This window comes from Pelodiscus sinensis, chromosome 2 (assembly GCF_049634645.1).
Source record: "Pelodiscus sinensis isolate JC-2024 chromosome 2, ASM4963464v1, whole genome shotgun sequence".
Lineage (NCBI taxonomy): Eukaryota > Metazoa > Chordata > Testudines > Trionychidae > Pelodiscus > Pelodiscus sinensis.
This window is the reverse complement of record NC_134712.1, coordinates 148,918,012-148,931,085: the sequence shown is the minus strand read 5'-3', so window position 1 is coordinate 148,931,085 and position 13,074 is coordinate 148,918,012. Positions and strand designations below refer to the sequence as shown.

Below are 13,074 nucleotides of genomic sequence, written 5' to 3'. Positions count from 1 at the left end.
TCCCATATTGTTATGCTTTTTTAATTAGATGAAAATAAATGAATTGAAAAGATGAAAGGAACTTCTGCAATCTCTCACTTCAAAGGGCAGTTCTCTTCTGAGAAGGGACTATGCAAAATAAAAGCAGCTTATTCAAGAAATCTGCTTTCTCTGTATATTCAGATTCACTTTCCCTTGCTTTAGAGACAAGGAACAACTTCTTCACATTTGACCTATATGGAGTTCTTTTAAATATGCACATATATAAATGAGAGCCAAATTTGGTTCATAACTAATTTCTGCTATTTGTATTCTCTTTTATAGACTCTATATGACCATACAGAAAGAGCTGGATTTTTTGACCATATGCATTTTTAAATGAAATTTTTAACCAAAATTCCAAATCCAAAATAATGTTTTGTCCTTGGTCCAATTCTTTACTTGATCAAGGGGCAGGCTCTCCCACTCCATTTACTCTCTGACTTAACTCAGGTTTCTCTTAAGTTATGTTCCAAAGCAGGCCTAAATTCGGATCACAAATACTCATCACATGTCCCGTGGTGTTATCCCCTTTCCCTGAGATCAGGGAAGTGAGATGAACTTGGTGCAGGTGAGGCTGAATCCCAGCCACCTTAAAAGGCCTGTGACTGTATCTGAGTGATTTGTTTTGCAAAGAGCCCACTACAGCAAGATGTAGATAAGCTGTATCTCTGGAAATAATAATGCTACCTAGGGTTGCCAGGTATCCGGTATTGAACCGGACAGTCTGGTATTTTCGCCTCCTCCGGTAAAAAAAAAAATTCAGAAAATACCTGACATCTAAAATGTCCAGTATTTTCTGATTTTTTCTGGCCAGGAGGTGAAGATCCCAGGCTGTCAGTCTCAATATGGAGGCAATCTGACAACCTTAGTGCTTACTGGGTTCCACCTCACCACACGGTTTTTAAAGGGACCATGATGTTTTTTGTTTGTTTTTTGCTTAACAACACTTGGGGGTCCCCCCCTTTTTTTTTCTCAACAAACTTTTCCTGGCATGGTTTATTGTTGTTGTTGGTCAGTATTTTTTCTGAAACCATCTGGCAATCCTAAGTACCTAGTGGAGAATTTAATTTTTTTTTCTGTAAACTATAATCTTGCATGAGGATCGTAAGCCAAAAATTTTGTTTTGTTTGAGACAGCCCCCTGTTTGTGGAAAATCCCTCCTGTAAGAGGGGGAAAAGAAAAATACTAATTTGGTAGAATCCTCAGAACAGACTCCCTTTTCAGGAAAACATTTTAGTTCAAAAATTTTAGGGAAAAACAGTGCCATCTTTTTGTTGTTGTTGTTGTTGTTCTTCAGAGATGTGTTTGTGAAATCAAAGTTGAATTTGCATCATGGGAGGGACAGAATGGATGTCTGAGGTGATTGGGAGAGACTAGTGTAAGCTCTGTGGTACAAGAGTGCTGGCCAGTTGCTCAAGCTTTTCTTTCAAAAGGAAGATAAAAGTATAAAACTGGACCATGAAAACCAAGTAGCATCCTGCAATTTCTTTAACCTCTGGAATGTTCCAGACTGCCAACCAAGTAAACGTGTTTGCAGCTGTTGATATGTATCTGTATGTGCCTTTGCTCTCTTTAGGGTTAATACTGAAACAGTTTGTCATCTACCATACTTTTGAGAGAGTTTGCCTGTCTGTTTCTGTGTTTGTCAAGAACTGCTTCTAAACAGTAAAAGCCAGGACTACCAAATTCGGTATACAGCTCCCTCTTATTATATCTTAATGCAACATAAGGGTTTGGTTGTGCCAGGGAAATGGGATGTGCCTGGAATGAGATACTTCTCATAAAACCATACAGAAAAGACAGAATCACCAGGCAGGTGAAACAGTCTGGTTGACGTGCATGCGCCCATCTGCCCAGGACTGCCCAAACCCTGAGCCTCCCACCCCCAGGCACCATTTAGAGAGGGCAGAGGGACTGAAGCTCCTCCTCCAGATTTATACAGGGATGTTGCTAGCTGTTCCCCTTCATCATTGTCAGGGAGCAAGAAGAAAGTGCACAAACTTGAGTTAAGGACCCAAGTATTACCAGGTAAATGTGCTAGTTTAAAATAAGGGGGGAAAAGATTTGTTTCCTGCACCTTTCACAGGCTTTGGATACACAAACAGAACAGTTTACACTAAAGCTGTTTCAATAGGCTGATAAGGTCCCCCATTCATCTTAGAAATCAAAGAAGTAAGTTGCAAATAGTTAAAATATCATATGTAGGGGTCAGAGTAATAAAGTACAAACTACTTAAACAGCTCACTCATTTGTAAGTCCCTAACCTGTGCTATAACTGTGTTCAGGGACACATCTTTCATGGCCTCTGGGGAAAAACACCCTTCTCATGGAATTCCAGAATGCAAATCCATGTTCGGGGTGCCAATCATGGAACATGGACTTCTATTCTTGTGGGGGAAGGGTAGCAACTCCCTTCCCAGCATCATCTTTATAAGCCTATAATGTATTTAAGTAACTTGCATTATTTTCCAGTAGGTAATTCACTGCCAAGTCAGATAACTGGTTAATATAAGGTGATACAAATTTTCTAAACATATATTAAGCAGCTGATTGAGGTTGCAAGTAGGTGGGCTAAGTTGTAGTAAGTGATAGATAACGGATCTAGTGTATAGTGTGTTGTTGAGATTCTGAAGAGGTACTCTTTATAGTCTGAAATGTGTCTATGTTGTCTGCTGTGAGAACTCTTTGATATTTTAGGAAATGACTTGGATCAGCATTCAAATTGGATCAGCATTCAAATGAAGATCAGATTAAGCTCATTATTCTAACAGTGGAACTAGAGTTGAATGGGAAACAAGTTATTTGAAGCATCAATTACATCAAACATAAAACTAGCCATTGAACTAAATGAATTGTGATGGAAGGAGTTTCTTTGCTCTTGTACCTAAATGCTGTTAAATATTCAGTTAGAGTGCTTCCTATGTCCCAAGAGATGGATAACAACCCCTTGTAGCCCTATGGTTTAGCTTAATACTAATTAAAATAGCCAAGGAATTTAAGGCTTCGTTCATTACCAAAAAAAAAAAAACCAAAAAAACCCCCAGAATTATAAATGCATTCTACAAATTTCCCAGGGGCACAGGGTTTGTAAGTAGTGCTCAGTTCACAAACTGAATAGTGGGGAGATTACATGATTGTCTGCAGTAGCATGTATTGGAGTTTAGTAAATGATGAAGTTGTGCTTGAAAATCACTTGAAGAGAAAGTAAATATACACATTCTAGGAGTAATGGAAGAATTGTTCTGACTTCAGCAAAGGGTCTAAAATGTTAAAGAAAGTAAAGCATAACTAGACTGAGGGAGGGTCAGATATAAAATACAAAATGTATATTTGCAAAGAGAAGGATCTATCTATAAGGCTATCTGGAAGCCTGCCTCTCTTTGGAAGTTGAATCTTGCATTCAGCTGAAAATGGTCCTTAGACTTTTTCTTCTGGTCAGTGGAAGAGCCTTGCTGGTAAGCCCTTGGCTCAGAGACTGTGTTGATAGGGGACACAACTATATAGATAGATATTTATAAATGTATAGTTATTTTCTGTGCTTTTGATGGAGGCATCTACTGCTTGTGATGGAGGCTAAGGTAGATGCAAATGGAAATAATAAATAATGATAAAGTTTGGGACAATGCAGATTGTGTAGGCTGTTGTCTTGATTGTATTACCCTGATAGCATTTTTTTTTAAAATGTGGCTTGATTTTAAAAAAGGAAGAGATTCCTAAGTTCAGATTGAAAGTCTTTGGCTCTCTACAATATTATTGTGGCTTTCTCATATCCTTATATTGATAAGAATTTTTATATATTTTGATCATCACTCGCTTAATCTCTTATTTTCTCACAAATTTAAACCTAATTTTCTTAATTGTTTCTGTTACTGTAGTTTTGACCCCTGAGGCCTTTTAGTTTCTCTGTAGCTCACTTTGTTCCTGTTTGTAATGTTTCATTATCCTTCCTAGACCAGCATGCTCTGAATTGTGCAATGCTCCAGGTGTTTTTGCTCAAAGATATTCTGTACAGTGCCAGCATTTTTGCTGTTTCTTTATTGACATAGCCCCAGCGGTTTCTTTGCTTTCCTGACTGTGGCTAGCTAATGAGCTGAATATAGTATATTTCTGTCAAGTCTCTCTCTCAGATCTTTTCTATAACCTGTCATCTGTGACTATGTGGGACCTATCCTGACAAGACATTTTCAAACTTATCTACATCTTTAATCCTTTCCTACATTTAAACTACTGTCAGACTACTATGAAAACTACTGTCAGACTGTGCCCACATTTTTTTTCCTTTGCCCTTTGTGATGGGTTCCTGACGATCCCAGGCCTGAGTCTTGTTGATATACCTGCCTCTAATGAGAGGAGTTTTTGCCTGTGGTTCATGGTCGTCAGGTTCCACACAGTACCAGCCTTCCAGCCACTCAAGCACTCTCCTTTGGGCTATTTGACTTGGTGTTTAACAATCAGTTCCCTCGTCCCTTTGAAGCATTTACCCTGTGATATCCAGAGCTGACACTGGCTACTCACAGAAATCCCTGATCCTTTGTTCCCAAGAAACAGTGTATCACTCTGAGTGGTCTTTCCTTTCACCACTTCAGTATTACACACAGCACTCGTGAGCATTTCTGATAAATCCAAAGAAGGTATTATACTGCTACATCCCATATGCTTCATAGAAATATTGTTATAGTATGATCTGGCATGAATAAAGTGTGTTTTATGCAAGATGCATCATGTAAGATATCATTGGCAACTTGAGAAATCTGTTGCTTGCCATTTCAGCCAGACTGACCATACTCTTAATGACCTTAAAACATGCATATTGCTTCAGAGAGATGTTAACTCCAGACTGCAAAGAGAAGCTTCAGAATTGTCATTCATGCTTAAATTTGACGCTTTATGTATGGGTCTCAACAAAGATGCTAATTATCTCACCCATTACAAAGATAGCTTCCCCAATTATCACCCCTAATGTCATTACCTCACAGACACTAACCTTCCTCCCTCACCTCCACTCTGTTCTAAAATTTGATTTGTCTATTTTATATGTGTTCATTTTTTTGATTGTATCACTTTAGTGTATATATGGTTGTGCATATTTTCTTCCGCAAATTGATCTGAGGAAGTGGGTCTGGCCCACGAAAGTTCATTACCTAATAAACCATCTTGTTAGTCTTTAACGTGCTACATAGTTCTGTCTTTTGTATTGTTTCTGTTTCTGAAGTTAAAAATAGTGACTATGTAACAATTACAGTTATGTTTTCACCTAGAGAATGCCCACAAGATAGTATGCAGACAGCCTGGATGGGCTATTATGGGGACAATAGCACTTAGAACATGCTAATCTCCATCTTCCTGGAAAATTTCCTGTGATGTTGCTAATAACCCTTGACTCCTGGATCCTTTGATACTGCAGGGTCATGTGACCATGACACCCAGTACCGAACTACATCTGTGGCTGCTAGGAGGGATGGTTAGCTGCCTGATGGTGCTTGGGTTATGGGTTAGCTGCCTTATGGTAATCCTATTTTTAAGGCTGGGAAGTGAAATAATCAGGATTGGTTCTTGTCTTCGTGGTTTCCCCACCCAAGATGATGGCTATAAACACCTAAAATTGAACTGTGGAAGAAAGAGACTGGACCCAGGCTGGAAATATGCTTGGACTGCAAAGGAGATGCTTAAAATGATATTTAGGATGAGAAAATTACCACTTATACCATTTGTTTAGTGTATTAGCTTAGTTTCTATGTTTGTTTTATTTTCTCAGCAATCTACTTTGGTCTGTTTCCTATCCTTATAATCATTCCAAGTTTATTCTTTGTACTTAATAAACCTATTTTGTTTCCTAAAACCAGTTTGTGTATTTCGTAACCGGGAGGGCAGGCAAAAAGCTGGGCATATCTTTCTCCTCATTGAGGAAGGGAGCGAATATCACAAGCTTATACAATACAGTTTTCTGTGCAAGATCATACCATTTTGGATTTACATGGCAGGGGGACGTGCACTTCAGGGCTGATCAAGTCCTGAGCTGAGTCTTCCCACACCAAGCTGATCTCAGTGTCCGTGTCCTTTTGCAGCTAGATGTGTCCCTACCAGATTCAAATGTTGCAGTGGCCTTTGATGGTTTTACATTGACTGTTGAGGGATGAGGCAAGAGTAGTCATCTGAACCAGACTTTACACCACTGGAACCAGGGGAGATGACAATTCCCTCCTGCTTGAATGGGCCATCAGTGAGACATGTGATTCCCAGGAGACTTTCCAAAACCCATAAGACATTTTTTTCACTATACATTATCCTTTAAATATTTCCCCTAAAAAATCTCACAATGATTATGTGTATTGATAAGGTATAAGCTTTCCATATGGACCTCACATACTAGCCTTCATGGATCAATACTATGAAAGTGGTGTACTGAGTGGAGTAAGTTTGTCAGGTCAGAAACAGAAGTTGCTTGTAAAGAATAGTGAACCCTTTTCGTTTGGCACCAGTGGGCCTTTGTGTTACACCTTTGGATCCAGTCTTGTCTTTCTGAGACTCTGTTGCACTCTCCCATTTCATATTACTTGCAAATGTGCATAAGCCTGTCTCTAATTATTAATTACACATCTTGCTTTGGCAAGTTTCCTATTTTGTAATCTGACTTCAGCTCTGCAAAGTGTTGTGAACAAAACTGTGGGAAAAGCATAATACAGTAAACTTCCAATAATCCGGCACCTTTAGGACCCAGGGTGTGCTGGATTATCAGATATGCTGGACTATCGGAAGAGGGGGCTATGAGGGGTCTGGGGTGGGGTGGGGATGCCACCCCAGACCCCTCATAGCCCCCCCTTCTGATAGTCCAGCTCTGCCCCAGGCGTCCCTGATTCAGCCGTTGCTGGTCAGTTTCATCAACGGCTGAATCTGGGACGCCTGCGGCAGAGCAGCTGGGGTGCTGCAGGGTTAGTCCTGCAGCGCCGAGGGGTGGCACTACGGGACCAACCCAGCAGCACTCCAGCTGCTCTGCCCCTGGCTTCCCTGATTCAGCTGCTGGTCAGTTTCAGCAGCGGCTGAATCAGGGAAGCCAGGCACAGAACAGCTCCAATTGTCCGGCTGCCCGGAGCACTTCCGGGTTCCTGATGGTGCCGGGCCATCAGGAGTGCCAGAGCATTGGATGCCGGACCAATGAAGTTTTACTGTACATTAATATCACTTCTGAACTTCTATATGTATAATGTAAGGTTACGGTAATGTCTTGCACATAATACCTAGGAATTTGATGTATCTAATGTATTTGTATGGGCTAACAGCATAACTTACATTGTTTGAATTAGTTGATAATCGTAAAAAAGTGAAAAAGATAAGTGAGAAAAAAACCCTGAATGTTTCAAGAAGTTTTGTAAGAATTATTATGCCATTCTTTTAATTTTTTTTTCCTAAAAAGGGGACATGCAGTTTGGATTAGGTTAATATTTTCTTTAACCTTTTTACTGTGTATCTATAGTTGTGGCAATCACAAACCTTTTTCCCTATTTTTGAGAAAGGTTGTGTTATATCCACAGAGCCAAAATCTGTCCCCAAGGGCATTTTCTCTGTTTGTGAGCGCGTGCCAAGTCAGCATAATGTTTTGCTGCACTGGAAATGGCACATTGAGTCAGACTCATACGCCATCTAGTCCAGTACAGGCAGTCCCCGACTTACGGATCCGACTTATGTCGGATCCGCACTTACGAACGGGGTGCCCCGGAGGTCGAGGTAGCGGATTGCTACCTGCGAGCTCCAGAGCGAGAAAGCCCCGTTCGTAAGCTGCTCTGGTGCCCCTGGTCTGCTGGAGACCGTCTCCAGCAGACCAGGGGCACCGGGCGGGTTCCCGCGCTTCTGAGGCTTTGCCAGAGCAAAGCCTCAGAAGCGCGGCACCCCGCTGCCGCTGCGGCTCTGCTCCCGGTGTCCCTGGTCTGCTGGGGGGGGGGCGCGACTAGTGTGCTCCCCCCCCCCCAGCAGACCAGGCTTGTGTTTGGACCCTGGAGCAGAGCAGCTGGGGCGCTGCCGATTGGTCCTGCAGCGCCGCTCTGGGCACTACTGGACCAACCCGGCAGCACCCCAGCTGCTCTGCCCCAGGTCCTGATTCAGCCGCTGCTGGTCAGTTTCAGCAGCGGCTGAATCAGGACGCCTGGGGCAGAGCAGCTGGGGTGCTGCTGGGTTGGTCCAGTAGCGCCGAGGAGTGGTGCTACTGGAGCAACCCAGCAGCACCCCAGCTGCTCTGCCCCAGGCGTCCCCAAGTCAGCCGCTGCTGAAACTGACCAGCGCTGACTACAGGAAGCCCGAGGCAGAGTTGCTCTGCCCCAGGCTTCCTGGAATCAGCGCTGATCAGTTTCAGCAGCAGCTAACTTGGGGAAGCTTGGGGTTCTTAAGTTGAATCTGTATGTAAGTCAGAACTGGCGGTCAGTTTCAGCAGCGGCTGAATCTGGACGCCAGTTCCGACTTACATACAGATTCAACTTAAGAACAAAGCTACAGTCCCTATCTTGTACGTAACCCGGGGACTGCCTGTATTGTGTCAGTGGTCACTACCAAATGCTTCTGAGAAAGGTACAAAAAAACCCAAACCCAGATCAGGCTGATGTGGGATAATCTGCCCCCATGAAATTTTCATTCATCCTAATCCCTAATAATGATCAGCTTCAACCCTGGCTTTATCTCCCTTCCAGTCCTCTTGCCTTTAGCATTAATTATTATAATTCTGAATATTCTTTTTATCCATGTAAACATCCAATTATTCTTTGAATCTTGCTAAATTTTGGCTTCTGTTCCTTTCTAGGGGAATGAGTTCAACTGCCTAATTACATGTTATTTGAAAATGTATTTCCTTTTATCAGTGTTATATTTGCCACTTTTCAGTTTTATTTCATGTCCTCGTATCCTGGCATTATGAGACTGGAAGAGTAGAAGGTTTTGGTCTATCCTTCTTACCACTTCTGGTGGCCAGTACTGTTAGAGTTGACTTATCTTCGATGTCTAAGGATGGGAATTGTGTTAGAGTTTTCCTTCCTTAGCCCGAAAAAAGGGAAGTAATTTATTACTTGCACTAGCTGAATCAGTGCGGGATAGAGAAGAGGCTGAGCTCCAAGTGTTCCCCGGCCCTTCCTGACTATCTAGTTAGGGTGAAGAGTCAGAAGTTGCATGGTGCTCTGTACCCCTATGCTGGAAAATGTTCCCTCAGTGGAGGTGCACAGTCCATGTGGAAATCCAGCCAAAAAAGTATATTCTGACTCCACTGGCTAGTACAAGTGTGGGAGATGAATCCTTATGGGAAAAACTCGTTTCTCTGTGAATTAGTTTCACTAGATTTCTATTGGTGTTACATTATTTTTAATACATTTTGTATGTGGAGTAGCTACTTGATATATTTATTGGGCTCATTTGTTCCCCTCTCCTTTTCCATAGGTTTGAAGATGGCACCATTTCATTCCTTGATATTATTGCACTGAAACATGGATTTGATACTTTGGAAAGACTTACAGGTCAGTTGCAAACGTAATTCTAACACTGAAAAGAGAGGTTTCAGATTAATACATGGGGTTTGGTTCTTATCTTTTTGACACCCCTACCTTAATTCACTTGGATCATGTTAGTTATGAGTCATGTTCACTAGTGTGAGATTGGAGTTGTGCATGTGAGTGGTAGGGATGTAAAAGTGTAGTCGATTAACTGCTAAGCAAAAGCTTATCGGTTAATGCTATAGCCTACACACACTACCCCCCAACCTCCGCCAGTAAATTTTTTAGCAGGCTGGCCAGCAGCCCAGCTCAGTCCTGGTCCATGCCCCTGCTATGGCTCTGCATTTAAAGTGTATTATGAGCCAGTTCCAGCTCAGTTCCAGCTCATGCTGGGGCTCAGTCCCTCCCCGCCCCTGGACAGGGGCTGCTGCTGTCCAGCGCTTTTGCCTTTATATCTGAGGGTATGTCTACACTACCCTCCTAGTTCGAACTAGGAGGGTAATGTAGGCATACTGCACTTGCAAATGAAGCCCGGGATTTGAATTTCCCGGGCTTCATTTGCATAAGCGGGGAGCCGCCATTTTTAAAACCCCGCTGGTTCGAAGCCTAGTTCGAACTACCTAGTTCGTGCCCCGTGTAGCCGCGCTGCACGGGGTTCGAACCAGCGGGGTTTTAAAAATGGTGGCTCCCCGCTTATGCAAATGAAGCCCGGGAAATTCAAATCCCGGGCTTCATTTGCAAGTGCGGTATGCCTACATTACCCCGCTAGTTCGAACTAGCGGGATAGTGTAGACATACCCTGAGGTAGCAGCGCAGGGTGACAGATGGCTGGTCCGTGAGTGGAGCAGGTTTTAAAACTGGCTCCTCTCGCAGACCAGCTCCTTCCTGGCACCCTGTGCTGCTGCCTCTGATATAGAAGCAGCAGCATGAAGTGGCAGAGGGTTCAGGGATAGGGCCAATGTACACTGGCTGTCAGCCCCACCCCTGGGGACTATAGTATAATTGAGAAGCCAATAAGAATTCATGAGGTTAATTGACTATTCAGTTAACTGATATTTAACATCCCTAAAGAGTGTTATAGAAACTTTTAGAATATCAGATTTTTTTTCCAAGCTGCTTTACTGCTGTTAGTAAATGTGATGGGATTCTTCTAGACATGTAAAGTTTTGAGTAGGTAGAGCATTTGACTCCGAATGACATTCACAGATATATGGAAGGATTCAGCAGAAAAATATTTGCATTAATTAGCGGGGCTTCATTCAACTATAGCTGACAGCAGTGAGGTTTACAACTGTGTGTTGAAACCTAAAGATATGACCTGTTGCTGATGAGCTTTTTTGTGAGAGGGAAATCAGTAAAAGCAATTTAGTACATTCCCAAAAGTGTTGTGTTAAATTAGAACCACTGTTCTATTGTCTCTGGCTACATTCAGGCAGTAAATTTTCCAGACAATTTTACTATTTACAACTGTATATATTGTATTATTATGATGTCTTTTAATGCAAACCATTCTAAAATAAATTGTATTTTACAATTCTTATTCAGCTTTTTTTCTGGTCAGAAAAAAAGAAACATGACTGTGAAACCACAGTAGAAATAAATCAAAGATTTGAGTATGAGTAATCATTTTTTAGATCATTCATAGAAGAATCTGAAAGATATTGATAAATTCGGTTCTGAAGAAGACTTCCTGTCCTCAGCACACACCATTTAAATCAAATTCTATGAGTGAATTTCTATCCTGGCTCATTTTATTTTTTTCATAAATATTTATCTACTATATATTTGAGAGAGTTTGTCTGTGTGTCTGTTTGTCCATCTGTCTGTATGTTTGTTCAAGAACTCCTAAATGGTAAGAACTCGGACTACCAAATTTGGTATACAGCTTCTTCTTATCATAACTTAAGCAAGCTAAGGGATTGGCTGTGCCAGAAAAATGGGATGTGCCTGGAATGGGATTGCTTCTCATAAAACCATACAGAAATGAGACAGAACCACCAAGGAGATACAGTGGGCTTGCTGGGTGCTTCCCCCCCCCCCCCCCCCCCCAGTCTAGGATTGCTCCAGCCTCAAGCCTTCTAACCTCCAGGTGCCCTTTAAGGAGGGGGTAGAGGAGAGGGCTAATACTTCCTCCTCTCTACACCCTGATTCATACGGGAATATTACTGGCTGTTCCCCTTAGTCAGTGAGCAAGGAGAAAGTGCATAGTTTGCTGAATTCCGCATCTGGCTTGGGAGCCCAAGGGGCAGTGTGTAGGAGTATTAATAACAGTCAGCAGGTAATACAAAACCTATTTTCCCTTGGCTCCCTGCTGACTGCAACTTCCTCCAGGGCATAAAGTATCTGTGTCCTGGCCCGCCCACCTTCAGACATTAGACAGACATGAAAGACTTGCCAATGCAAGCGTCATGCAAGATGCTTGGCTTTTGGCAGTCAGGTCATTAAAGCCTATGGAGTTCTTTGTATGAATGGAGGACTTGAATAAGGATTGTGGGATGAGTTCCTATATACTGTAATAGGCTTATATACACTTCCAGGGTATTTCAAAATAAGTGATTTTGAAATAGTAACTCCTGAAATAACTATTTTGAAATAAATGTATTCCTCTTCACAAGCAGGAATTATTATTTCAAAGTAACAGGTACAGTAGGGTGGATACTCGCCTTGTTATTTCTAAATGAGGGGAGTTATGCCCTTGGTGTCTTTTGGAGGTCTCTTCTAAATTGAGAATGTGCACAATTATCATAACATTGAATTGAGGGCTAGTCATATTTTCATTTTGTATTTTTGACATATAGGGTTTGGTTTACATGAGACCTTTTGCTTAGGAACTTATTTCCGTGTTGTGCTCATAGTCTTGAAAACTCAGAAAACGGGTATTCAAATATTTCCTATGTATATAAGCTATTTATCTAAGATATTTATGAAGTTAAAACTGTATATCATAATTGAAAGTGGAATAAAAAATTATGTATAAATTAAATTCCATTAAAGTGTTAAACATTAATCTGCATTTTTAATTATTAATATGTCTTGAAAAACCAAAACAAAAACAAAAAGAAAAACATGTTACAATGGGCATATATTTTTTCTTTGAGTGTTGCATGATGTGTTTCCTTACCAAACTCACTTGGGGACTTTATCTTGACAGAGTTAATATATATGAAAAATAACAGCAGTCTTTGATTAGAGAATGTATTGGTATTTTGGCATTCATAAAAAGATATGCCTCATTGGAATCTTATGGGTGCACTTTAGTCATCCTTTAACAGATGCCAGAGTTCCAATTCCAATGCATATTGGGTACCATCACAAAGATTACTTTTATTTCATTTCTTACATTTTTAATTTCTGAACTAACTGGATCCAGCTGTTTCAGTCCTTGATGAAATGCTGAGATTTTATGCTAAATCCAGAAGGGCTAAATTAAAGCAAAATAAAATTTGCATATTGTTTAAAACTCCACTTATTCAGCAGCTCTAGATTATATGGTGCTAATCACAAACACTAGATACAGTAAATCCTCTTGAAGTCACCCTGGGGTTAAGTCAACTGCTTTATGCTCTTTGACATATACCCATGAAATGTG

At 41.3% G+C, this 13,074-nt stretch overlaps 1 protein-coding gene across 1 annotated transcript in view; it reads left to right on the top strand.

Moving 5' to 3' along the window:
- MOCOS (molybdenum cofactor sulfurase) overlaps positions 1-13,074 on the top strand; it is a 346,276-nt gene that overhangs the window by 189,813 nt on the left and 143,389 nt on the right. The window contains exon 5 of the mRNA XM_075921610.1: positions 9,433-9,509. Coding sequence (XP_075777725.1) covers positions 9,433-9,509 — 77 coding nt within the window. The remainder of the gene's footprint in view (positions 1-9,432; positions 9,510-13,074) is intronic.